This window comes from Podarcis tiliguerta (assembly GCF_965153285.1).
Source record: "Podarcis tiliguerta genome assembly, chromosome: 13".
In the NCBI taxonomy this organism is placed as follows: Eukaryota; Metazoa; Chordata; class Lepidosauria; order Squamata; family Lacertidae; genus Podarcis; species Podarcis tiliguerta.
In genome coordinates this window covers 16,758,840-16,782,944 of record NC_139546.1, presented here as the reverse complement: position 1 = coordinate 16,782,944, position 24,105 = coordinate 16,758,840, and the positions used below count along the sequence as shown (strand labels likewise).

At 47.4% G+C, this 24,105-nt stretch overlaps 2 protein-coding genes across 4 annotated transcripts; one reads left to right on the top strand and one right to left on the bottom strand.

Moving 5' to 3' along the window:
• Nucleotides 1-157: 157 nt before the first annotated feature.
• Nucleotides 158-22,988, bottom strand: GARIN5A (golgi associated RAB2 interactor 5A). 2 transcript variants are annotated; one of them, XM_083408280.1, is made up of 5 exons: nucleotides 22,829-22,988; nucleotides 7,692-7,834; nucleotides 5,977-6,161; nucleotides 1,432-1,672; nucleotides 158-393 (listed from the first exon to the last, which is right to left on the bottom strand). In XM_083408280.1, the coding sequence occupies exons 2-4, from the start codon at nucleotides 7,773-7,775 to the stop codon at nucleotides 1,435-1,437; spliced, it is 507 nt and encodes a 168-aa protein (XP_083264406.1). In that variant the 5' UTR covers nucleotides 7,776-7,834; nucleotides 22,829-22,988; the 3' UTR covers nucleotides 158-393; nucleotides 1,432-1,434. The 2 variants fall into 2 exon arrangements, with proteins under 2 accessions (XP_083264406.1, XP_083264407.1); XM_083408281.1 differs by lacking the exon at nucleotides 22,829-22,988 and adding an exon at nucleotides 10,030-10,050.
• On the top strand, nucleotides 10,100-21,574 carry EMC10 (ER membrane protein complex subunit 10). Of its 2 annotated transcripts, XM_083408263.1 has the most exons (8): nucleotides 10,100-10,289; nucleotides 15,504-15,570; nucleotides 17,214-17,326; nucleotides 18,155-18,259; nucleotides 19,260-19,441; nucleotides 20,003-20,096; nucleotides 20,291-20,380; nucleotides 21,403-21,574. In XM_083408263.1, exons 1-7 carry the CDS (start codon nucleotides 10,152-10,154, stop codon nucleotides 20,372-20,374), a joined length of 783 nt encoding a protein of 260 aa, XP_083264389.1. In that variant the 5' UTR covers nucleotides 10,100-10,151; the 3' UTR covers nucleotides 20,375-20,380; nucleotides 21,403-21,574. The 2 variants fall into 2 exon arrangements, with proteins under 2 accessions (XP_083264389.1, XP_083264388.1); XM_083408262.1 differs by lacking the exon at nucleotides 20,291-20,380.
• Nucleotides 22,989-24,105: the final 1,117 nt, after the last annotated feature.

Here is a 24,105-nt window from a genome sequence, read left to right as displayed (position 1 = left end):
GTGTGTGTTGCTTGTCCCTCTGGTTTTCAGGGAGTTGTTTTGGAAAGGGGAGCAGTGACTGAAATGGTTTGGCAGGCCACAGCTGAAGAAAGGGATCCAGAGTTTTGAGGCTGGTCTGAGGGGATGGAACGGCCAAAGATCAGCCGAGTAGACAGCATTTGTGTTCACTGGTTTTATTGTGTGTGTGAGGGGGGAAGAAACGGGGGCGCGGTCTCCTCCTTGGGCGCGTTGCGACGACTTCATGTGAGGAGGAACGGTGTCCGGGGCCAGGCAGCCTGCCAGGGAGGGGGACCTTCCTCTGTATTAGTTTCGGGGGACAGATAAAAGAAATCCTTGCTTTCCCCCAGAGTCATTGTCTTCTTCCTCACCTGGAGAACACGCTTTCTTTTCCTCCTGATACAAAGCACAAAGGAGAACAGAGAGAGGGGGAGACAGATGTAGGAGGCAGACGAACGATAGAGAACATCCTAATGTGCACTTGAGAAGTCAAAATTCCCCAGAAACTATAATACTCTTAGGCCTAGTGATCCTTTGTTGACTCCCTGGCCAAAGCCTATGGTTTCATAGAATCATAGAATCATAGAGTTGGAATAGACCACAAGGGCCATCGAGTCCAACCCCCTGCCAAACAGGAAACACCATCAGAGCACTCCTGGGCCTCAGAACTTGGAAGCTTCATCAACTGGTTCTCCAGGGTGGTCACAACTGGTTCCCAGAGTGGTGCTGGTAACTGTGAAGGGCCTTCTAATTACTCTCAGCATCCTGAACAAACTACAATTCCCAGGATTCCTTGGGGGAAGTGGTAAAGGAGTGCTTTAAATGCCAGGTGCGGATGTGAACATAGCCACTCCCAGACCCTCCAAGTGGCCCAATTTTCCAGGGACAACCCCAGATTTACAGAAACCATCCCAGTTTCTGATTTGATCCTGGAATGTCCCGCTTTCCCATAGGATGTCCCTATTTTCATTGGAGAAATGTTGGAGGGTGTGGAGCTATGTGACCCTCCAGGCCAAGGAGATAAGTAACTATCCAACCTTTAGAAGACATCTGAAGGCAGTCCTGTAGAGGAAAGTTTTTTGTTTTTTAATGTTTAGTGTTTTATTATATTTTATATATGTTGGAAGCTGCCCAGAGTGGCTGGGGCAACCCAGTCAGATAAGTGGGGTATTATTATTATTATTATTAAATAAATAGGATGCCCCCATTTCAGAGAAATGTCGGAGGGTATGCACTCCCAGGCTTGTTGCTGGTGGTGGACTTTCTGCACACATGCCACCTTCTGCCCAAAGGAGCAGCCACTGCTCTCCTCTGCTCTCTCCCCTGATGTACCATCATCCCCAGGAATCTGGATGCTTCCTCGTTATTAGGTGCACCTGGTGAATTGGGCCCCAGGGATCCGTTGGCTTCCTTGGGAAGCGAGCCAAGACTCACCTACTATTGTCTGCTGGGCCTCCGGCTCTGCTGGTTCACTTGCTCGTAAGCGACTGGAGCGTCAGATTGGTGGAAGCGCAAGCGGTAGAGCAGCCGTACCCACTGCCCAAAGACATGCTCTTGTTTAAGGGGGTGTGCCAGAAGTTGCAGGTAAAAGGTGCGGCCGTTGGCCAGGCGGATTTTGAGCTGGTATCGCGTCTCGTCGTGGATGTAGATCCGGACAAACTTCAAGGGCAGAAGCCTGGCGGAGGAGACGGAAGTGTGCTCATCAGGAGAAGGTAGTAAAGGGTAAAGTTAAAGGACCCCTGGACAGTTAAGTCCAGTCAAAGGCGACTATGGGGTTGCGTCGCTCATCTCGCTTTCAGGCCGAGGGAGCCGGCGTTTGTCCGCAGACAGCTTTCTGGGTCATGTGCCCAGCAGAACTAAACCGCTTCTGGTGCACGGAGGACCGTGACAAGTGCCAGAGCACACGGAAATGCCATTTACCTTCCTGCCACAGTGGTACCTATTTATCTACTTGCACTGGCGGGCTTTCAAACTGCTAAGTTGGCAAGAGCTGGGACAGAGCAACGGGAGCTCACCCTGTCGTGGGGATTCGAACCACCGACCTTCCAATCGGTAAGCCCAAGAGGCTCAGTGGTTTAGACCACAGCGCCACCCACGTCCCTACAGGAGAAGGCAGGGTGAGACACCTGCTCCCCAAGACCCTCCTGTGGCACAAAAGGGCCACTCTCACATCAGTGCGGCAGCTCCGGAAATCAGGCCGTTGTCACCGGTTGCCATTCCACCTGGGTGCTCCCTGCTGCACTGTAGTCTCAGCTCAAAGTGCTGGTGGGGATCAGCCTGAAAACCCTCAAGCCGCTTAGGCTTACCCTAGTCTTTTTTGGTTAACAATTTTTATTTGCTTTTAAACAAACACAATAGCCATTAAATACTTACCTAGCAGTGCCCTTGAGACTGACCCAGAAACTCTAGCGGGTGCAGAATGTGAGACTCCTTACGGGGTCTTCGCCGCGGGATCACATTCACCCGGTGCTATACCAGTTGCACTAGCTCCCGATGGAGCAGGAGCAGGTTTAAGGTGCTGATTTTAACCTTTAAAGCCCTATGCGGCCTAGGACCCTCGTACCTATGGGACCGCCTCTCCTGGTATGTCCCATGGAAGACCTTACGATCTTCAAACAAAAACATCTTGGAGGTCCCGGGCCACACAGAGGTTAGGCTGGCTTCAACCAGAGCCAGGGCTTTTTCGGCTGTGGCCCCGATCTGTCACAAGAGACTAGGGCCCTGTGGGACTTGACATCTTCCCGCGGGGCCTGCAAGACAGAGCTGTTCCACCAGGCCTTTGGCCAAGGCACAGGCTGACCCCCTCCTTTGGTAATCCTCATGGATCTCTAGCCCAATGGTTGCCATTAATTTGATTTTGAATTGATTTTAGAGTGAATTGATTTTAGAATTCTGTGTTACTTTTATTGTTGTTAGCCGCTCTGAGCCCGGCTTTGGCTGGGGAGGGTGGGATATAAATAAATTATTATTATTATTATTATTATTATTATTATTATTATTACATCTAAGGGTGCTTGTTGTATCCATTGTCTTTGGACATACACTTACACTCTCAACATTCAAACATAACCTCTCCAGTGAGAGTATTGAGTGGTTGGTATAACAAGGTCTTGATTTGGGTCATTAACGTAGTTAAGGGGCCCCTGTGTCTTGGAAGGTGTCTCTATTCATGATGCCTTTAACTGCCCTCCTGTGTCTGGTGAGACACTTGGGCATTAGTGTATCCCAGATATTATTCTCCCGTATATTCAGGGGTATTTCAGTCTGGATCTTCCGTTGCTCAGCTATCGCATATGGTGCTGTGGTCAGTAAGAAGCCTAGTACAGTCGTGCCTTGGTTTTTGAACAGCTTAGTCCTCAAACATTTTGGCTCCTGAACGCTGCAAACCTGGAACTGACTATTCCGGTTTGCGAACTATTTTTGGAAGCTGAACGTCTGATGGGGCTTCGATGACTTCTGATTGGCTGCAAGTCAGAAGCCGCGCTTTGGTTTCCAAACCTTTTGGAAGTCAAACAAACTTCCGGAATAGATTCCATTTGACTTCCAAGGTATGATTGTAGTTCTCTGTGGTGCAGGGTGGAGCTTAGGTCTGTATGTCCAAAGATAGCAAGGCTAAGGCAGGATTTGGAGAAAGAGGTTGGCCTGTAATTACAGATATAATGGCTTACCTTAGTTAAGAGACTGTCTTTATCCATAGGGCTTTCTGAGAAGGCCCAGAAATGTCATCTTTGCCACCTGTACCCCAAGTCCTCTGAAACTGCTACGTACCATTGATCCATCTACCTCAGTCGTGAGGAACTTCCGGTCTGCAGGGTTTTTTAGATTCTATGTCTGGGTAGCCAATAATGTTCCCTCTGGCCCAATTAACTTCATGTCATTTATTACGTTTCTACTATCTATTTATTATGCTTCCACTTTTCACCCGCGCGAGTTAACAAAGCAGCTTACAAACAACAAATAACAATGACATAATGGAAGATCACGATCGCAACATAAATTGTATAAAATAATTAACAAACCATCAGTGGAACAATTGCAAACCATCGGTAAAACAACCACCTTCTATAATACATTATTAAGAAAACACCCCTCTAAAGGCTACATAGCACAACCACAAGAAATTGTGAAATTCATAAAGCATTACAGCACTCATAATCCACAGAACGATATTAACCACCGTAACAATCAAAAACAAACTAAAGACTGTTGAATTCACACAGTCCCCACGGCTCATGTTTTTCCACTTAGTTCATAGCCCTTGGAAGCTTTGGCCACAGTAACTGTTCAATCTTTATAGCAAGCACCACAGTTCTTTTTACTGAAACAGGTTAACTTGAATATGTTGGTTGTATCCAGAATCTGTTTTTCTAAAGTATCTGCCTGGGGTTGTTTTCCTGAACACACTCAGAGAAAAGGCTGGAGAATTACTCTGAGCATGTGCAGAGGGTCCTGACCAGGATCTGTCCATCTAAAGCAGTGACAGGGAACTTGTGGTCCTCCAAATGTGGTTGAACTAAAACTCCCATTAGCCCAAGGCAGCACAGCCAATTACTGTTTATTTTAGTTATTTATTTATTTGATTTATATACCGCCCTTTATTAAAAGATCCCAGGGCAGTGTACCACACTAAGAAGATATTTTATGGAGCATAACAACAACAACATAATACAAACCTTAATAGACAGCATACTAATAAAAACATTTTTTTTTACTTTTAAAATCTATTATTTATTTTTAATATTATTTCTTTTCTGCTATTGCTATTGCTATTATTTTTACTCTTTTTGGCTGGGAGCTTCTAGAGTGGCTGGGCCAGTGCAATCAGATGGGTGGCATATAAATTTATTATCATTATTATTACTCCTACTACTCCTACTACTATTACCATTACTACTATTAGTATAATAACAGCCTCCTGTCCCACATTTAACAGGCCATAGATTATTTAATGGCCAAAGGCCTGGGTAAAGAGAAATGTTTTCGCCTGGCGCCTAAAGACATGCACAGTGGTACCTCTGGTTGCGAACGGGATCCGTTTTGGAGGCCCGTTCGCAACATGAAAGGAGCGCAACCCGCAGCAGCACGTCTGCGCACGCGCAGGTTGCAATTCGCCGCTTCTGCCCATGCGCATGATGTCATTTTGCGCTTCTGTGCATGCGCGAGTGGCGAAACCCGGAAGTAACCCTTTCCGGTACTTCCGGGTCGACGCGGGACGTAACCTGAAAGAACGTAACATGAAGCGGACGTAACATGAGGTATGACTGTAATGATCTTGCCAGGTGAGCCTCTCTGAGGACAGCATTCCACAGATGGGGAGCCACCACAGAAAAGGCCACCCTCTGAGCCTCTCAGAGAGAGGGGGGGGGGACACAGAGAAGGGCTTCGGATGACAAGCACAGGGTCTGGGGAGAGGCGTCCGTAGGTACTGAAGTCCTGAGCTGCGACTAGGTTATGCTGGGAGTCATCTGGCAGGCCACAGATTTCCCATTCCTGGTCTATGGTAAGCGGGTAGGATTACATACCGTATTTTTTGCTCTATAAGTCTCACTTTTTCCCTCCTAAAAAGTAAGGGGAAATGCGTGTGCGTCTTATGGCGCGAATGCAGGCTGCGCAGCTATCACAGAAGCCAGAACAGCAAGAGGGTTTGCTGCTTTCACTGCGCGGCGATCCCTCTTGATGTTCTGGCTTCTGAGATTCAGAATTATTTTTTTTCTTGCTTTCCTCCTCCAAAAACCAGGTGTGTCTTGTGGTCTGGTGCATCTTACAGAGTGAAAAATACGGTAATTTGGAAGCAAAACTTCCAGGCAGCCTCGAGATTCCAGACCTTCTCTACGCCTCCTACACCATGATTTAAGGTGGAACCCTAGGAACACAGGCTTGAAAACAGAACACAGTGTCTTAAATGCAACCTTTGGGACTTGCCTCCGAGTTGTAGGGATGCTCCAGGACTGGGCGGCAAGTGCTGAGAAAGGGACTTACCCAAAGAGCTGCAGCTCATCGTCGGGGCCTGGCGATGCTTCAGGATTGGGACACTCGCACTGGTACTGCCCTGTTATACATGAGCCGGGTCGGGCCAGCAACATGAGATCTGGCAGCTCCAGGCTTGGGCTGGTGGCAGCGATGCCCACGGTCACCCTGTTGGCTATGTCTCCTGTCTTGGTAACCTGGGAAGAGAGAGACTCCCTTTCTCACGCCTTCACAGCAACTGCCGCTAAAGAACATCTTGGGGCGGCATTCACATCAGGACTATTAAAAGCAAGGGAGAGAGACATCTGGTCCTCCCAAACTTCAGGGAATTCCCCAAGCACTTAGTAGCAGCTAAAACAGGGAGGAGGAAACCCAGTGGTGTAATGTGTATGGGGAGGGGGGAACACAGGGGCAGTTGCCCTGGGCGCAAAATTGTTAGGGGGGGTGCAACATTTCTCTATGCGAACCAGGAAGCGACCTCTCCAGACAACAGAATGGATCTTCTTTTCTTATCTCTGTGGCTGCAATCTCCTGGGTGATGCAGATGCTTTAAAAAAAAAAAATCTAAATTTTCCAAAAATAAGGTTAAAGGACCCCTGGACAGTTAAGTCCAGTCAAAGGAGACTATGGGGTGTGTGATGGTATGAGCTCCAAAAATATAAGACAATTAGTCAAACATTTTCAAATATTCTTTCCCTTAGTAATCAACTTCCCTTCCACCATTCCGTGGTTTCCTCAAATTATCTATTACTGCTGCATATTATAATTATTACATACCTTCTCTTCTCCATCTTATCCTCAGAGTAACTTTTTAAAAAACCACATGATGTATTTATGAATTTTATGTACTTAGAATCTATCATTATAATCCAGAAGATCATAAAATATATTGTGGAGGGGAAAAGTGCCATCACCCAGCCTGTATTGCAGTCCTACACATATTTATGTAGATGAATCTGTAGAGTATTTCTTTCCTGTATTACTAGAATATGGCCTTCCTGTATTCCTTTCCTGTGTTGCCTTCCTGTTGAATTCTTAGAGATCCTGCGTAGGTGGTATTTCTGCACATTGCCTTCCAAACAACCCTGGCACGGATAACTCGGAGTCTCTAAGTGATGTCATGACCTTCCTATCTAACTATATACATCCCCTGTTTATCACCGCAGACTAGAAGAATGTTAAGTGCACTCTATATAATCTCTGAGTACTATCCTATCAATCATAGATTACTATGTTCCTGTGCTCTCTCTATCTAGTGATGTGTAATGTCTTCATGTAACCCCTCGTATGTGTATGCAATATTGTAATGCCTGTACGCACCCCACGTGTAACCAATCAGCACCAAGCACATATGCAGCAATTGGGGTAATATACAATAAAAGGGACTCTCCGAGACTGGGTCGAGGAGATGCCTCCCACATGACACCACTACTCGTCTGCCACGTATGATTTCAACCCAACATGAATCAGTTGATGAACCAACTGCAACACATCTGACTAAGCTTGTTTTTAGTCAAGTGGGCCTGCCAGGGTTATATCAGTGGTGTTTGCTGGGGTGGAAAATAGGGAAGCCAACACTAGGGGGAACCAACTAATTCGCTTTGCACTGCATTGGCTGTTAAGTAAGAAGGCAGGCAGGTGTATTTGGCTGACGGCAGACCTGGGGTTGCTTGGGGCAGTTTGCTCTAATGGGGCAGCCTCCACTGCGAGTCAAGTACCAAACTCACCTGCATGAAATTGCTTTCAAACAGGGGACAATCCTTCAGCAAGCCATATTCCCCAGTAGCTAGGCACCTCTGCAGGTCTCCCATTCCAAAACTTGGGACATCCAGTGGGCACAAAAGCGGTCCGGGCTACTGCAGCCTAGAACCTGTTTGGAGAAGGAGGAGGACATGGGGAAAGTCTGAAAGTGCCAAGGAATCCTATTCTGGTTTTATTTTTAATGTTTAAAAGGACTTTTCCAAAAAAAAAAAAAAAAGAGTCCTTTTTTTGGGAGATAATTCAGACGGAAATTCCCAGGTGTCAATAAAGGTTATTTATGTATGCCAATACTGCGGCCCGTGTTTTGTTAGCCCAAAAATGGAAAACGAACGAGGTTCCCAACTAAAGAAGAATAGCAACTTAAACTGACAAAATGTGTGCAGCTTGCGGACCTAAAATATAGAATAAGAGAACAAGAAGAACATACGTTTAAAGAATGATTGGAAAATGTTTATTGAATATATGGGAAATAATTGTGTACAGCTGTGAAAACATTAGCAGCATTAAGATAAATTCAACAGTATGAGTTTTGATGGATGTAATAATGGAATACTGAATGGTTTAGTTTATGTAAAATATGCAGGGATTTATGCTATGCAAAATGAACCATGGAAAGAGAAGAAGGGAAGTCCTTGATATTTTAAGGTTGTTTCAATGAATATTCTAAAATGTGAAACAGAAAAATTAATAAAAATTATAGAAAAGGAAAAAAAGGGGGGGGGGGAGAAATCCTATTCTGGTCACAAAAGACAATTGGGAAACAACGTCAGCTTTTCAACATTGCAATGTATCACCAGCCAAACATCACGATATGGTGAGACACCGCGATGTTGGGAAGCGGAGGGAGGAACAATTGTGGAAAAGCTGATTCTGAAACCACTAAAAATGCAGCCATTGCCATAGCTGTCAACCATCCCTTATTTGGCAGGAAAGGCCCTTATCCCAGCGCTGTGTCCTACTGCTGTCCCTTATTGATGATGTCCCTTAAATTTCCCGGGTTTCAAAGGAAGCAGCTCCTTTCCCTCCCTCCCTGCTGGCCAGGGAGGAGGGAGGCTCCAACTGTGTTGCTTGGCTGCGCTGCTCACCCAATAAGGAGTCTAAGAACGACTGTGGTGTGTGTGAAGCCTGCATGCCTTGTGCCGATCAAATCGGCCGCGTTGCCTGGGGACTCGCCTTTGCTCAGCGCTTCCCAGCGGAGAGGTGACGGTGGTTTTCCTTGCTGCATCCCCTTTGCCGGGTTGCTGCGCTGTGGGAGCCACCGCTTGAGGTTTTGCTTGGCTGCTGGCTGGGCTTTCTGCATTTGGCTCGGAGGGGCTCAGAAGTCGAACATACCTGTGTCCCAAAAATCCCTTATTTTGGCTGCTGATCCCTTATTTTCGAGGCTGCTGGTCCCTTATTTTCAAATCTGTAAGTTGACAGCTATGCATTGCCCAAATTCATATGGAGCAAGGACAGAAGCAACAGAAATACAGACAGCAGCCCCTTCTGTCTTTATTTTCATCTGCTTGACCAACCATTGGGGAAACCACAGACTGCTCCCCAATCATCAGTGGCTAATGTTGGGCAAAATAAAAATAAAAATTCGGAGGGTAATAGCTTGTGGTTTTGCAAGGCAGTAGAGGAGGCAGTGTGTTGATGCACAAAATCCCCATTTGTTATTTCTTCTCCCCCCCCCCAAAAAATAATTTGCCTCAAGCAAAGCCTGATTTCGGTTGGACGAGGCCCTAAGCTACTGAAGGTCATGGGGCCCTTTATATGTCCAGCTGTCCTTTGTCAACAACAAATTGCCGCTGTTTTTTATGTTGAATATATTCTATATGGTAATTTATGGCCCTAATAGGTATCTAAAGCCATTTGCACATGCAGAATGTAGGCACCCTATATCTAGAAATGAGCAAACCAGTGATATTTCAGGGAGCAGGCTAGCAGGCGGGGCCCATAACTTACATCAGAGGAGTCTACACAACACAAAACACTGTTGCTGTATGAAGGTTTTATTTTATTTAGTTTATTATCTTATATTTTGGAAATGTACATCTATTTTTTTTCTTACAATTTTTTTGGGGGCCCCCAAGAGAGTGGGGCCCTGAGCTATAACTTGTTTAGCTTATATGTAAATCTGGTACTGGCTTCAAGTCAATAGGATCGCAGCCTAAATAGTGCACATTTATTGGGAGGCGACTGGTTCCCCTCCGCCGCCACCTGTTCTGCGTCCACCCAGCAAGCTTCCCGCCTTTTTTTAAAACCGGGTAGCGTTCAGGGTAGGAGGTCCAGCCCCTGCGCGCACGCGCGCGCGAGCCAAACCTTCGGCGGCCTTCGATTGGCTCTTTTCGCCTAGCCGAGATGCCTCGGTTAACCCACGCCTGCTCCTCCTCCCATAGTGCCTTGCGGCCCGCTCCGTCACGTGACAGGGGGAAAAGGGAGCAATGGCCGCCGTGGGGGCCGCTGGAAGGCCTTCCAGCCGCTCCCTCCCGGTTTTCCTCGCTCTCCTCCTCCTGCTGTCGTCGCCGTTCCTCGCCCGGGCCGCCGGAGCCGGGAGCTGCCGGGGGGAGTCGGGCCTCAGAGTGAGTCTCCTGAGGGGTGGGTAATTAATATGCAATGAGGGCCGAGCGGGGATTGGCTGCCGGGAGACCGGCTGATTTGTATTCAAGAGCGTCTGCTGGGTCAGAGGAGAAGCCTGCTTAGTCCTGCGTTTGGTTTCGTATGGTGGCCGGCCAGGGGCCCCTGAAAAGCCCCATGGGCAGGACACGAGGGCAGCGGCCCTCTCAGAGCTGCGTACGCACCACGCACATTTAATCACGTTTCCCCTCCACGCACCCCAAAGGATCCTGGGAACTGTAGTTTTCTTAACTTAGGTAAAGGTAAAGGGACCCCTGACCATTAGCTCCAGTCGTGGCCGATTCTGGGGTTGCTGCACTCATCTCACTTTATTGGCCGAGGGAGCCGGCGTACAGCTTCTGGGTCATGTTGACAGCATGACTAAGCCACTTCTGGCGAACCAGAGCAGCGCACGGAAACGCCGTTTACTTTCCCGCCGGAGTGGTACCTATTTATCTACTTGCACTTTGACGTGCTTTCGAACTGCTAGGTTGGCAGGAGCAGGGACCGAGCAATGGGAGCTCACCCCATCGTGGGGATTCGAACCGCCGACCTTCTGATCGGCAAGCCCTAGGCTCTGTGGTTTAACCCACAGCGCCACCCGTGTCCCTTCCCAAACGGCTTGCGATTACTTAAAACAAGGCTGCCTCTGCCCACAAACCAGAGGGGGAAGGATGGAACAGGAAAACATCAAACGAGTGCCACTTCCTAGGCTCTGTGGTTTAGACCACAGTGCCACCCAGCACCCTTAAACTACAGTTCCCATTGTAAAGCATGGGGTGCTTTGCAATGTATAGCATATATACAGACAGATTCTGGAGGTGGCATAGAGCCACAATGACTGGTAGCCTTAACTCCCATGAATTTGTCTAGCCCCACCCCACATTTGGATCTGTCCCAGGTTGTGACTGTTGCAGTGTCTTGTGGCAGTGAGTTCCAGAGTTTTTAGCTTTCTTCTTTCTGAGGACATACATTGTTTTGCCCGTCCGGAAAGTCCTAGCATTCAGCTTCTTCGGAAGGCTTGAGAAACTTGGGTGTCTGATTCGAGTGTTATAAGAGAAGGAAAACAGCCTCTCTTGTCCACTTTCTCCTCTTCAGACGTAATGAGCTCCTGCTTAGAAATGAGGCAACTGCTCCAGCAGGAGTTCCACAGGGTGTTGTTGGCATCACCAGGTTGGGACAGGTGAATTTCCAGTTACTTGAACTGGTTGCTGTGTGGCTAGAGAGGTGTTTTTCTTTGCACTTAGCACAACTTTTACCTAATGAAGTCTGTGTCATACTTCTTGCAAGTCACTTAAAATGGGTGGAAAACCTGTTGCATACACACTATAACGTCTCAAGTGGCATTTTATGCATCTGAAGTGAGCAGTTTGTCACAATGAATCAGTTAGTCTTTTAGGTACTATAATACTATATATATAATATATATAATATATAGTATATATAATACTGCAGGTTTTGGTGTCCTCGGGTGTCTTCCCGTGTAAAAGTTGGGGTGTCTAGGCGACGTTTCGACGAGGTCTCACTCGTCATCTTCAGGCTGGTGCTTTCGGCTTCTTGTTACTGGAACAGAGCAGGATCTCAGTGTTTGAGTTCCTATAAATACTGTTGAGGAGGTGTGGTGTATAGCCTCCAATGTTCTGGGCAGAGAGGAGGTTCCCAGGCTAGTGTGCCTTTTCTTCTTTTGTTCCTTAATTACTTGAGGGATATCTTGAGTGATTTCTTGAGTGATTTCCTGAATCCCACTTAGGTGGGTCATTAGGTGTGGATTAGTTGCTAAAGCCTTCGTGTCTTGAACTCTTGAACTTTGTGAAGAGTTTTTCTGAGAAGATGGCTGTACTGCACTTGGTTGTGCTCTGGCTTGGCTTCGTGTATAGGGGCGAGCTGTGGTTTTGTGGCCTGTGCCAGCCAAATCTGTGTAGGGATTGCAGGGGGGTGCAGCATCCGGAGGTGCCACCCTGGTTTGGCTACTGGATGGTGTCTGTAATTTATCTGTGGAGAGGGTCTGGGTTTGGGTCTGGTGTGGTTGATTGGTGATGGCGTTCTGTGTGCCTCTGGATCTGGTGTCAGATTTTGTGGGGAGGGCTAATTTCCAGATGTCTGGCAAGCGGGATGTGTCGTCACGCTTGTTCATGTTGTGAGGGTGTTTCTCTATCTCGATGGCTTCCATGATTATTCTCTTGTGGTGATGTTCCATGTTAAAGAGCAATTTGGAATCTGCAAAATTAATTTCGTGTCCTGTTTCTTTCATGTGTTGGAAAAGAGAGGAAGTTTTTTCTTCTTTTTTGACGGCATTCTTGTGTTCTGCGATACGTGCATTTATTCGTCTGTTTGTTTGTCCAATGTACGTGGCTGGGCAGACTTTGCAGGGTATTTCATAGACCCCTTGGTTTTCCAACTGAATTTTATCCTTGGGGTTTCTGAGGATATTGGCTATTTTTTGGTTGGTGCAAAAGGCTGTTTTGATATTGTGTTTATGGAGGATTTTGCTAATTTTATCTGTAGTGCCCTTGATATAAGGAAGGAGGGCTATGCCATTGTTTTCTTCTGTGTCTTGGTTTTTGGGGGGTGTTTCTTTTTGGATTAGCTTCGTAACCCTGTTTTGCTGGTATCCATTGGCAATTAACACATTTGAGAGATTCTGTAACTCAGTTGTCAAGTGGTCTTCGTCAGCCAGGCGTTTGGTTCTGGAGATGAGAGTCTTGGCTACGGAGTTTATTTGTGCAGGGTGGTGGTGTGATTGTGCATGTAAGTAGCGGTTGGTGTGTGTTTTTTTCCGGTAGATAGTGTGTCCTAGGGAGCCATCAGGTTTTTTGTAGATTAGGACGTCAAGGAAGGGAAGTTGGTTGTTGGCTTCTATTTCCATAGTGAATTGTATTTTGGGGTGTAGGCTGTTGAGATGTGTGAGGAAGCTATCCAGTTTTTCCTTCCCGTGTGGCCAAATTACAAAGGTGTCGTCAACATATCTGAGCCAAAGTTTGGGTTTGTGTTCTGACTTGTCTAAAGCATTGGTTTCGAAGTGTTCCATGTACAGGTTAGCGATGACCGGTGAGAGGGGTGATCCCATAGGTGCTCCTTCTATCTGTTTGTATCTTTGTCCATTGTGGATGAAGTACGTGTTGGTTAGGCAGTGGTTGGTCAGGTCCAAGATGTATTCGGGGGGATTGTATTTGTTTTGGATGGCTGTCAAGGCTTCATTAATGGGTACTTGTGTGAAGAGAGATACAACATCGAAGCTCACAAGTAGGTCATTGGGTTGTAGGTTTTGCTTCTTTATTGTTTCTATGAACTGGAAGGAGTTTGGAACGTGTGAAGAGATGGATTCTGCATAGGGCTGAAGTTGCTTGGCGAGAAATTTAGCGAGATTTTGTAGAGGTGAGCCTATGGAGCTGACTATTGGTCTGAGTGGTGTTCCTTCTTTGTGTATCTTGGGGAGGCCGTAGAGTTTGGGGCATCTGGATGATTTTTCTCTGGGGATGATTCTTAGCTGGATTTCTTCACTGATAGGAGAGGCTTTTATTTTGGATTTGGTGGTTTTTTCCAGATAGGTGGTGGGATCTGTTTTTATAGGTTGGTAGGTAGGGTCTTGGAGTAGATTTGATAGTTTTGCTTGGTAGTCCGATGTGTTCATCACAACAGTGGCATTACCTTTGTCTGCTGGGAGAATGATTATGTTGTTGTCTTTCCTCAGGTTGGTGAGTGCTTTCTGTTCTTCTTTGTGTAAATTGCTTCTGGGTGGTTTGCTGGAGCAGAGGATGTTGGTGACTTCAAGTCTGATTTTATTGGCTTCATCTGGATTGATTTTGGTTAGGCTAGCTTCGACTCCGCATATGATGTTTTCCGTGGGGATGCGTCTCGGGGCGACTGCAAAGTTCATCTGCCCAGCCACGTACATTGGACAAACAAACAGACGAATAAATGCACGTATCGCAGAACACAAGAATGCCGTCAAAAAAGAAGAAAAAACTTCCTCTCTTTTCCAACACATGAAAGAAACAGGACACGAAATTAATTTTGCAGATTCCAAATTGCTCTTTAACATGGAACATCACCACAAGAGAATAATCATGGAAGCCATCGAGATAGAGAAACACCCTCACAACATGAACAAGCGTGACGACACATCCCGCTTGCCAGACATCTGGAAATTAGCCCTCCCCACAAAATCTGACACCAGATCCAGAGGCACACAGAACGCCATCACCAATCAACCACACCAGACCCAAACCCAGACCCTCTCCACAGATAAATTACAGACACCATCCAGTAGCCAAACCAGGGTGGCACCTCCGGATGCTGCACCCCCCTGCAATCCCTACACAGATTTGGCTGGCACAGGCCACAAAACCACAGCTCGCCCCTATACACGAAGCCAAGCCAGAGCACAACCAAGTGCAGTACAGCCATCTTCTCAGAAAAACTCTTCACAAAGTTCAAGAGTTCAAGACACGAAGGCTTTAGCAACTAATCCACACCTAATGACCCACCTAAGTGGGATTCAGGAAATCACTCAAGAAATCACTCAAGATATCCCTCAAGTAATTAAGGAACAAAAGAAGAAAAGGCACACTAGCCTGGGAACCTCCTCTCTGCCCAGAACATTGGAGGCTATACACCACACCTCCTCAACAGTATTTATAGGAACTCAAACACTGAGATCCTGCTCTGTTCCAGTAACAAGAAGCCGAAAGCACCAGCCTGAAGATGACGAGTGAGACCTCGTCGAAACGTCGCCTAGACACCCCAACTTTTACACGGGAAGACACCCGAGGACACCAAAACCTGCATTCCTGTACCCGTGAAAATCTACGAAAGCAAATATATATAATACTATATATATAATACTATAATACTATAATATTTAGTTGTATTTACATGTCATAAATCTACTTTTTCTGGCATTGCCCATTGTTTTCACCCAGAATGAAAGTATCAGTATTTTGTAATCAGTGTATGCCACCAAATCTGTGAGAGTCTGTTCCCAAGCAAAACATGCTGTGTAGAGAAGCTCTGTTGTATTTGCTTCATGGCAATCAACAGTGTGCTCTTTAAGAAAGTAGGTGCCAGGCCTGTTAAATAGTTACACATGTGGGATGGGAAAGAACGGGCACAGCAGAGGATGGCGACAGAAGCCAAAAGAATATCAGAATCACTCTCTGATCTACCTTTGTTCCTTCCAGCCAGGTGAGGCCCGTGACACTGAGGCCTGTGGATTGAACCTGCAGCTGGAGCATTCATTTGAGTTGGGTGAGTTGATGGGATAGGGATGGACCCAAGGGTTTGTGAAGCCTGATTAGGCAACATACCCAGGGTGAGTGAAGGTTCATGGCATCAGGCTCATCCACAACCTGCACACTCTCAGCTGAATGTCTATATTGTATAATCATAGAATTGTAGAGTTGGAGGGGATCCCAAGGCTCTTCTAGCCCAACCGCCTGCAATGTAGGAATCTCAGCTAAAGCATCCATGACAGATGGCTATCCAACCTCTGCTTAAAAACCTCCAAGGAAGGAGAGTCCACAACCTCCTGGGGGAGTCCGTTCCATATGTTCATAAATGTATACATGTAGGGATCTTTTTATTTTTGTGCAGTTGTATGTATGTGACTCACCTTGGATATTTTGTGATAATGGGGCCTTTGCACTGCAGAATTATTATGAGATTCCTGGTCTGATGGCCCTACTGGGTTCAGGAAGGGTGCATTTTGTTAATTAAGGTGGGTTTTCGGGAGATTTCCCCTAATTTGCATGCGGTAATATGCATCGGGGAATTTTCAGTTTACTTTGGGGGGAAATCTGATACCCCAGAAAGTGATTTGATTTAGTATGCTTATTTTACTTGTAAACATAAGCTAAAAGTTTTGAAACTGCCAGGCTTGCCTGATGCATTTGCAGTTGGCATCAGTTCACTATTACTAATGAACTTATGGAACAGGGGGGGGGAAATCCATTAAAAAATGAACCCCCGCACATTGCTGCTGCTGCTGCTGCTGCTGCTGCTGCTGCTGCTGCTGCTGCTGCTGTGCCCCTCCCAGATGCAAGCTTGGAATTTATCTCCTGCCACAGGCGATGTGGGGTGTAAGTCACCCCTAATGTTGTATGTGAAGCAGAAGAGGAAGAGATTACTTTGTGGATGGATTTTGCTTTGGTATGACGAGTGAGGCTTGAGAAGGCCTTCTCCTTCAGAATGTGGGCTCTAGTCCATGAAAGCATAAATCATAACTTTCCTCTTCCGTGCACTCTTGCCAAACCCTGGCCCTTGTCCATTCCATTTCCCCCAGCAGTACTGTCCCTGGAAAGCACTGTACGTTTCCCAGACTAGCTGAGAGGAGGGCAAGCCCTGTCCCCTCTATTCTGTTCCCAGTTCCTGGGAAAGGTGAAGTGAAGCACCCTTGCCCTCAATTGGGGCAACTGCTGCATTGAGGAAGGATTAAAGAAGAGTCCCTTCAGCTGTCCAACACATTCACATGCCTACCTTTGCCCAATAATTTTGACTACATTTGTCTTCCAAAAATAGAAGTTCCTTAAAAATATGTATTTTAAAACCCACCAATCAATTTCTTGTTTCAGTCTTTGACAGTCCCTGCCTATGTAAATGCTTCTGTGCGCACCTGTTCTCTTTTTGTGCTACACTGGGGTCTAGATTGTGTTGGTAGGGCTTGGCTTGATGGTTGTGTGCATTCCACCTCCGACATGCTGGTGAGAAAAGGGACAGAGATGTGTCGCACCAGTGGATTTCTGATGGGAGGTCTAGTTGGAACTAAGACTCTTGGGATCTCCAGATTTGGGCCTTGTGCTGGTCAGGAGGTATATATAGAAAGAGGCATGGGATTCATCCTACTGGAGTTTGACCGTGATCCAGGGCCCTGTGGGATTTTCTTTCTCTTTCAGATGACAGCATCCGGTTCAAAAAGCGGGGCACCCTCTTGTGGAGTGTGGGCCCCGACTCCAGCCTCTCACTAAGCCAGAAGCAGTTGTCTGAGGAAGAGCGCAACAAACTCCGGGTGAGTGTGGGTGGAAGAGGAGAAGCCTTGCCTTCTCCAGGAGAAGCAGTCTCAGTTAGCTGTGGGGCACTTTGAAAGAGGGTGACTTTCTTCTAGTGAGGGTGAGTCATGGATGGAAGGGGGACTTTGGTGATGCTGCACTTGGAGTGTGTGTTGTGTGCCATGCACCTGCCAGCTACCAGCAGGATAGTGTGTCTTCTATTGTGACGATCGCTCGTAGCCAAGTAAGATTGTCTTCCATAAACATGGTTTTAACAGTGAGTCCGTAAGTGACTGTGGAGGCCAATTCTGGATCCACACATCCTTCCACAATGGGGACATAGGTTTCCGGGCGGGAGTTGATCACGGTGAGGGTTTGCCAAGTGTGCCTTCCTCTTAGTGTGTTTCTCCCTTTCGTCCTGAGTTCGGGCGTCTTCAAAGCCCATGACACCTTGGTAAAGGCTGTTTTCCAACTGGAGCGCTCGCAGGCCAGTGTTCCCAGTTGTTGGTGTTTATGCTACATTTTTTATGGTGGCTGTGCCTCTGAAACAGAACTGTAGCATCCCAAGGACCTTTTTTTTTTAAAAAAAGGAGCAAATTTCTGTCTCTCCTGATAGACGTTTGTAAATACTTCACCTTTCCATTATTTCCTTCTACATGTTTTTAAAGGCTCCAAATTACTATCTGAAAGCAAAATAAGCCATGCAAAACTAATCAAATGTACTTCAATACCATTGAGTTTTGATTGTGCAGCCTTGGATATGGTTCCTTTGGCTGGGGTGGGGTTTGGGGGAGTTGGGCGCCTTGTGCCTCCTTTCTACTTAAGTGTCTCTTCTCCACATACCCCAGGAGGTGGCAACAGAGGGTGGGCTGTACCGTGTGTGGATCCCACGACGGCCCCTGGGCAGCATGGAGGAGGCTGGAGTTGAATACGTCACCTCTTTCATCCGAGCGGTGAGTGCCTTTCATGGGGAACCATGGGCAGGGGTTGTACTTTTCTGCATGTGGAGAGTGCAGATGTAGATGCTGAATTCTGCCCAGCATCTTGGACCGACATCACCTCTTTGCCAGAACACCCACAAACAGGTGGATTTCTTGCTCCCATATACACCTGCCTGGACTTTACAGTCGGGTAGAGGTGACTTCTTAGCAGCACTGCAGGCAACATGTGAGAGGGCATTCTCAATATTGGCACTCAGTTGTGGAGTCCCCTCCCTTCACAGATTGCACTGGCACAAACCCTGATGGGCTTTCAGTGCCAGGCAAGAAAACATTTTTGCTCAGGCCTTTGGCCACACTGGATTTGGAGTTGCATAGCCTGCCCCCCTTTGCCCCATTGAATTATTGTATGTGAAGATGAGCTTATTGTTTTACAGGTTTTCTGTACTTCGTTTTCATTGTGTATTACGTGTTTACATTTTACACTGTATCCCGCCTTGGAATTGTTTTAAGGAAGAGCAGTCTAAAAACTTGCTAAATAAGTATCTAGCCTAGGCACATGACAGCTTTGGAAGTGGTTGAGGGTACATGTATCTTATTTTGGGGTTTGAGAGATTGAGAGCCAGAAATGTGGGGAAATGTTGGCTTGGTTCCTAAGTTAGAAACTTGTCTTATGATGCTTTCTAAAGATGCTAGGGGGCTGATTCGGCTCCAGAAAAAAGGAACTCCTTCCTTGTTGGCACAGCTACCAAGAACCCAACTCCTACATGCACTTGGGGTTAGATCATTATTATCCTCTAATCTTTAGAAACTGGCAGAACGTCGGAAGACAGTGGCCAAGTTCAAAATGAGTCTGTCTCTGGACAGAGCATTGCTTGTTGTGGACTCCATTTACTCACCACCGGTGGTTTTTTAGCTGAGCCGTGGAAGGCCAGCTTGCGTCCCATTGCTTGTTTGCGTTGGAGAAAAGGGTAAGATGGTCAACAACTTCTGTCTGTCTTCCCCTTCCTTGCAGTGCTCCATGGTGGAGTCTCATCTGTCAGACAGGCTGACTGTTCACACGGATGTCGCTGGCAACATCATTGGTCTCTCTATTGTCACCCTGCCCAGTTCCTGCCATGGGGCTGAGGTGGAAGATGTGGACCTAGAGCTCTTCAATACCACCGTCCTCCTCCAACAGCCCATACCAGCAGCTGTGTGAGTCTCTGTGTGCAGTTAGGCGGGGCTGGCAGCAGGGGTTCTGGTAGGCCGCAAAGTAGGTAATGAATGCATGGAACTCACTGCCACAAGATGTGGTGATGGACACTTAGATGTCTTGTATAAATGAGGGGAGGGACTGCAGAACATTGCTTTGTGTATTATTAATATTATTACTTGGTCCATGGATAAAACTGTACAGTGGTACCTTGGTTTGCAACCGTTTTGGATTACAGCCATGTCAAACCTGGAAGCGCGTGTCCCTTTTTTTGGATTACAACCCCTTTTTTTTTGGAGGCCCCATTGGCAAAAGCGCGCCTTGGGTTACAACCTGTTTTGGTTTACAACCGGACCTCCGGAACGGATTATGGTTGTAAACCAAGGTACCACTGTATTGAAATGTGTTGGGCATATCACATGTTGTAATAATATTCCATTTATTTTTAGCAGCAGCATGAGGATTTGCACCTCCCTCCTCTCTCTCTCTCTCTCTCTCTCTCTCTTTTCTGGCTTTGACTTCTTCTTTTTTTGCCACTGACGGCCTTTTGCTTTCTTCCCCAGCCCTGAGACGGCGGCGTTTATTGAACGCATGGAACAAGAGCAGGCTCAGAAAGCCAAGAATCCGCAGGAGCAGAAATCTTTCTTTGCCAAATATGTAAGTGGGGGTGGGGAAGAGCAGCTGCCCAGTTCCTCCCTTCTCTTCCTCCCCCCTCCATACAAAAATACAGAATAAGCTCAGGAGTCCGACTGCTGGCTTGACTCTGAATCTGGCCAAAGCACTGCTCTTGGGTGAGGGTGAGGGCGATCCCTGCTCCCTGCTCTGATATCTGTTCTCCCCGATCCCTGCAGTGGCATTTAATTCTGGGCGGGGCAGTGCTTCTCCTAGCAACCAGCTCTGCAACGGCCCCTCGGGAGCCAGGACGACAGCCCTGAGCAAAAGTAAAGCCACACTCAGCTCATCTTGCTTCCATCTTCCTCCTGCACACCTTCGATACTTTTCGGTGCTCCCCTTTCTCCCTCCCTCCCACACCCCCGCCAATATCTCCCTGAAAGGACTCCCTCCCTCCCACAAAAAAGCCTTTCCTGTAAGCCTCTTTCTGTCTCACAACCTCTGTATGAGGATGAGAAAGCTTTGGCCCTCCAGGTGAAGAACTCCAGCCCCTGTCAGCCCCAGGCAGCATGGTCTGGGGTGATGGGAGTTATAGGATGTTATAGGAGTAACACCTGGAGGGCCCTGGGTTTCCCACCCCACTGCTGTCTATCAAGGTGGAGGGTGCTTAAGGTAGATAGATGCATTTCCCCCCATTCATCACCTGCGGATCGATTGATTCAGTGGGCTGGTGTTCCATTTTCTAGTCCCTGGTACAGTACATTCCAAGAACAGCCAAAGCCTTCAAAAGCTTGTTGCCACGTTTTGTTTTGATTTCATTTACCTACTACTTTCCCTGCTTGAGTCAAGAAACTCACCTCCTCTGCCCCTGGTTGGATAGCTCTTTGTGAAAAGAAAGCCAGGCTCATTTTATGGAAACAGGAGTCTAGCCCTTCCTCTGTGTCCTTTTCCGTTTCGTCCTGCCAGGCTCTCGCTCCCCTGCGCCCCACCAAAGCATGGCAGAATCAAAATTCCCTTTTCTGGTGGAAGGTCCTTCCTTCTTCATGGGCACAACCCCCTTCCCACTGGCTGTCACGGAGACTTAACCATTTTTAATCCCTGGTGGTGGGAATCTTGTGATTGGGATTTGGAAAAAGGGACCGTGTCTGCGTGCTGTTGGGGAGGGAGGGATACGTAACACGGAATGGCGTTTTGGTTTTCAAGTGAACCCTCTTCCGGAGTGCTGATGGGGGTGGGTCAGACCTTGAGGGTGGTGGGGGCACTTGTTGCCATTGCCCAGGAGGAGAATTCAGGGAAGGAGCAGGTGGGAGAGCCTCTTTTCAGCTGTAACCTCTTTCTCTTTCTCCCACAGTGGATGTACATCATCCCCATTGTCCTGTTCCTCATGATGTCTGGAGCACCTGACGCGGGGGGCCAAGGAGGGGGCAATGGAGGCAGTGCCGGGGGAGGGGGGCGGTGAGGGGAGACCTGCCTTTCCTACGTTGCAGGAAAGAATCGTGTAAATAAATATTATTGGAGGAAAATAGCATCTCTCCTAGTTTTGATTTGTGGGGGAGCAGGGCCAGGGTTGATCGTGAAGTAAGTGCTGCTGGAGTTTGAGAGGAAATGCCAGCTTGCCCTCCTGTCAAGCCAGGTAGATTCGCTCCCAAGTAACCACACTGCTGTGTCCCTGGGCACCCTAATATTTATGTCCGAGTGACTCAAATTTTGCCTTCAGAATTCAGAACAGGAAATGGTTATCTGACCAAGCCCTGCAGTTGAAACTGTCCACAATTCTACACTGTTGTATCCCTGAAAACATGAGGACTAGGAGCTTGCTGGGTTAAAAAAAAAAAAAAAGATTGTAGAAGATATTTGTAGGATGCCTTTGTTACTAGCAGAGGAGATGAGGCACAGGGAAGAGATGTATAGGTGGAATCAATAAGTTACAGCTGGCTCTCCTGATAATACTGAAAACAAAAGGAACAACCGACAGCATGCTCAAAATAACCCAGTTACCAGGTGCCACAGCTCTATCTATGGAACCGAGTGTGTTTTTGCCAATTCCCGTCCTGACAAGGAAAGAGGTGGATTCAAGCCATCCACTTCTGTGCATTTTCTAGAGCAAGGATTCTCAAACTTTCCATGCAGATCTGCCTGAGATGGCTAAAGATTACTGGGATTGTCAGCCACAAACTGGTGGTGCAGGGCACAGCCGGTCACAAAATGGAGGCAGGTGGAGGCAGATTTGGGCATAAATTAGCAATGACCAGCATCATGCTGTTATCTAATCAATTGAATTTGCTATAATTTGCCATAGTGGTTTCCTTGTGGCAAGGAGTTTCATAATTTAACCTTTTCTCAAGCCAAGCACAGGCATTTGCTCTGGGAGCTGATGTGCTTGTTTAATCAGGAACTTTGTCTCCTCCTCCATTGAGTCATGCTAGATTTTGTGGCTGGGACGTGAAGTGCTGCTTCCTTGGAACACTTGGAACACTTTGAATGCCCTTATGTGAGGAATGTGCATCCACAAAAAGGTGAAGAGCCAAGGGCCAAGATAGCAGTGACAGCTTCCCTGACGCTACAGCCAACTAAGGCAAGGCAGAGAGCAGGGCCTTTCTGCACCATTGCCAGATAGTTCTAAATATTCCAGGTTAGTTGCCTTGTAGGACTTAAGAGGGGGAGGATGTGACAGGTAAGACAGACACACAGTAAGTCCCTGTTGCTTGTTGGACAAAACGAGCCACTCCCACTTATTAGCAACTACCATGAACCATATATGAGACTGCCTTGCCTACCTGTTACGACCCAGAACCCAGAACGCATGGATCCCCCGTTGTGGTGGTCCTGGCCGGTGTTCTTCCATGCTGCGTCCCTCACGATTGTGGGTCACTCTTGTGGCCCAGCTGGGCTTCCTGTAGCTTCCTGTCCCTGTGTTGCCGCAGCAACAACAAAGGAACAGAACTCGGGAGTGGGGAGGAGTTCTAGAATGTGTGATGCACAGCAAGGCAAACGCAGAAGGTATTTGGCTTCCTTTGGGGGGGGGGGGGTGGCCTAATTGTGGAGCTTGGACCCAGAACTCTTGCAAACAGGAGGATCGTGTGACTGAATGTGGAACTGGTGGGGATGAGAGCTTGGCGCTGTGTGAAGGAGAGTCCGTGAAACAGATTGGGCTTGAATTAGGAGTCAAGCCAAGGCCCCATGTCTGTTTAATATGGCGAGTAGGCTATGAGCCTGCACACAGCTAGTATCTTACCCCAACAGTCTGCCTGGAATAAACTGAAGGGCTGCACTTTTGCTTATATTGTATAATTCTGTTTCCAAGGCGGTTCACTGGGGCAGTTGTGGGAACTGGTGAGTTGGATGCAAGCCAAGGGGATGATTAAAATGCCCCTATGGAAGGAAGCGAATGCTGTGCAGGGAGTTTTACTTGAGGGGTTTTTCAAAAAACCTTTTTGGATACTTGAGGTTTCAGCTGATGTTGCTCATCTGTCCCCGAGCTTTTCTTTGCATTCACCAGACCTAGAAACCAGAGGAACTTTTGTTCCCTGCAGAGGAAGGCCAAGGCATTTAGGCTGCTGATTCTGCAGTCCTGCACCGGCACCTGCAACTACTTAGCTTGTCCCATTTCTCTTCTGCAGGGTCCAGACCGCTGCATTTTAAATAAAGATAACCAGCTGCAGCAGCACATCTCTCCTGCTCATAGCTGTGACGGAGTCTGCAACTTGGGTGCTCCACTGGGCAAGAATGATGAATAGTGGGTTTCTATTCTTTTTCACCTAAGCAGTGCTTGTGTTTTTAGGACAAAAGGAAGAGCCTGCTTGCGGATGCAGGGTCCAAGGGACCCTACTCTGCCATAGAGAACCCCAGATCCTTGGTCCAGTCTTTTCCCTGTGTGTGTAGTAGCCAGTGTGTGTGTGTGTGTAGCCAGTGTGGTGTAGTGGTTAAGAGCGGTAGTCTCGTAATCTGGGGAACCAGGTTCGCGTCTCCGCTCCTCCACATGCAGCTGCTGGGTGACCTTGGGCCAGTCACACTTCTCTGAAGTCTCTCAGCCCCACTCACCTCACAGAGTGTT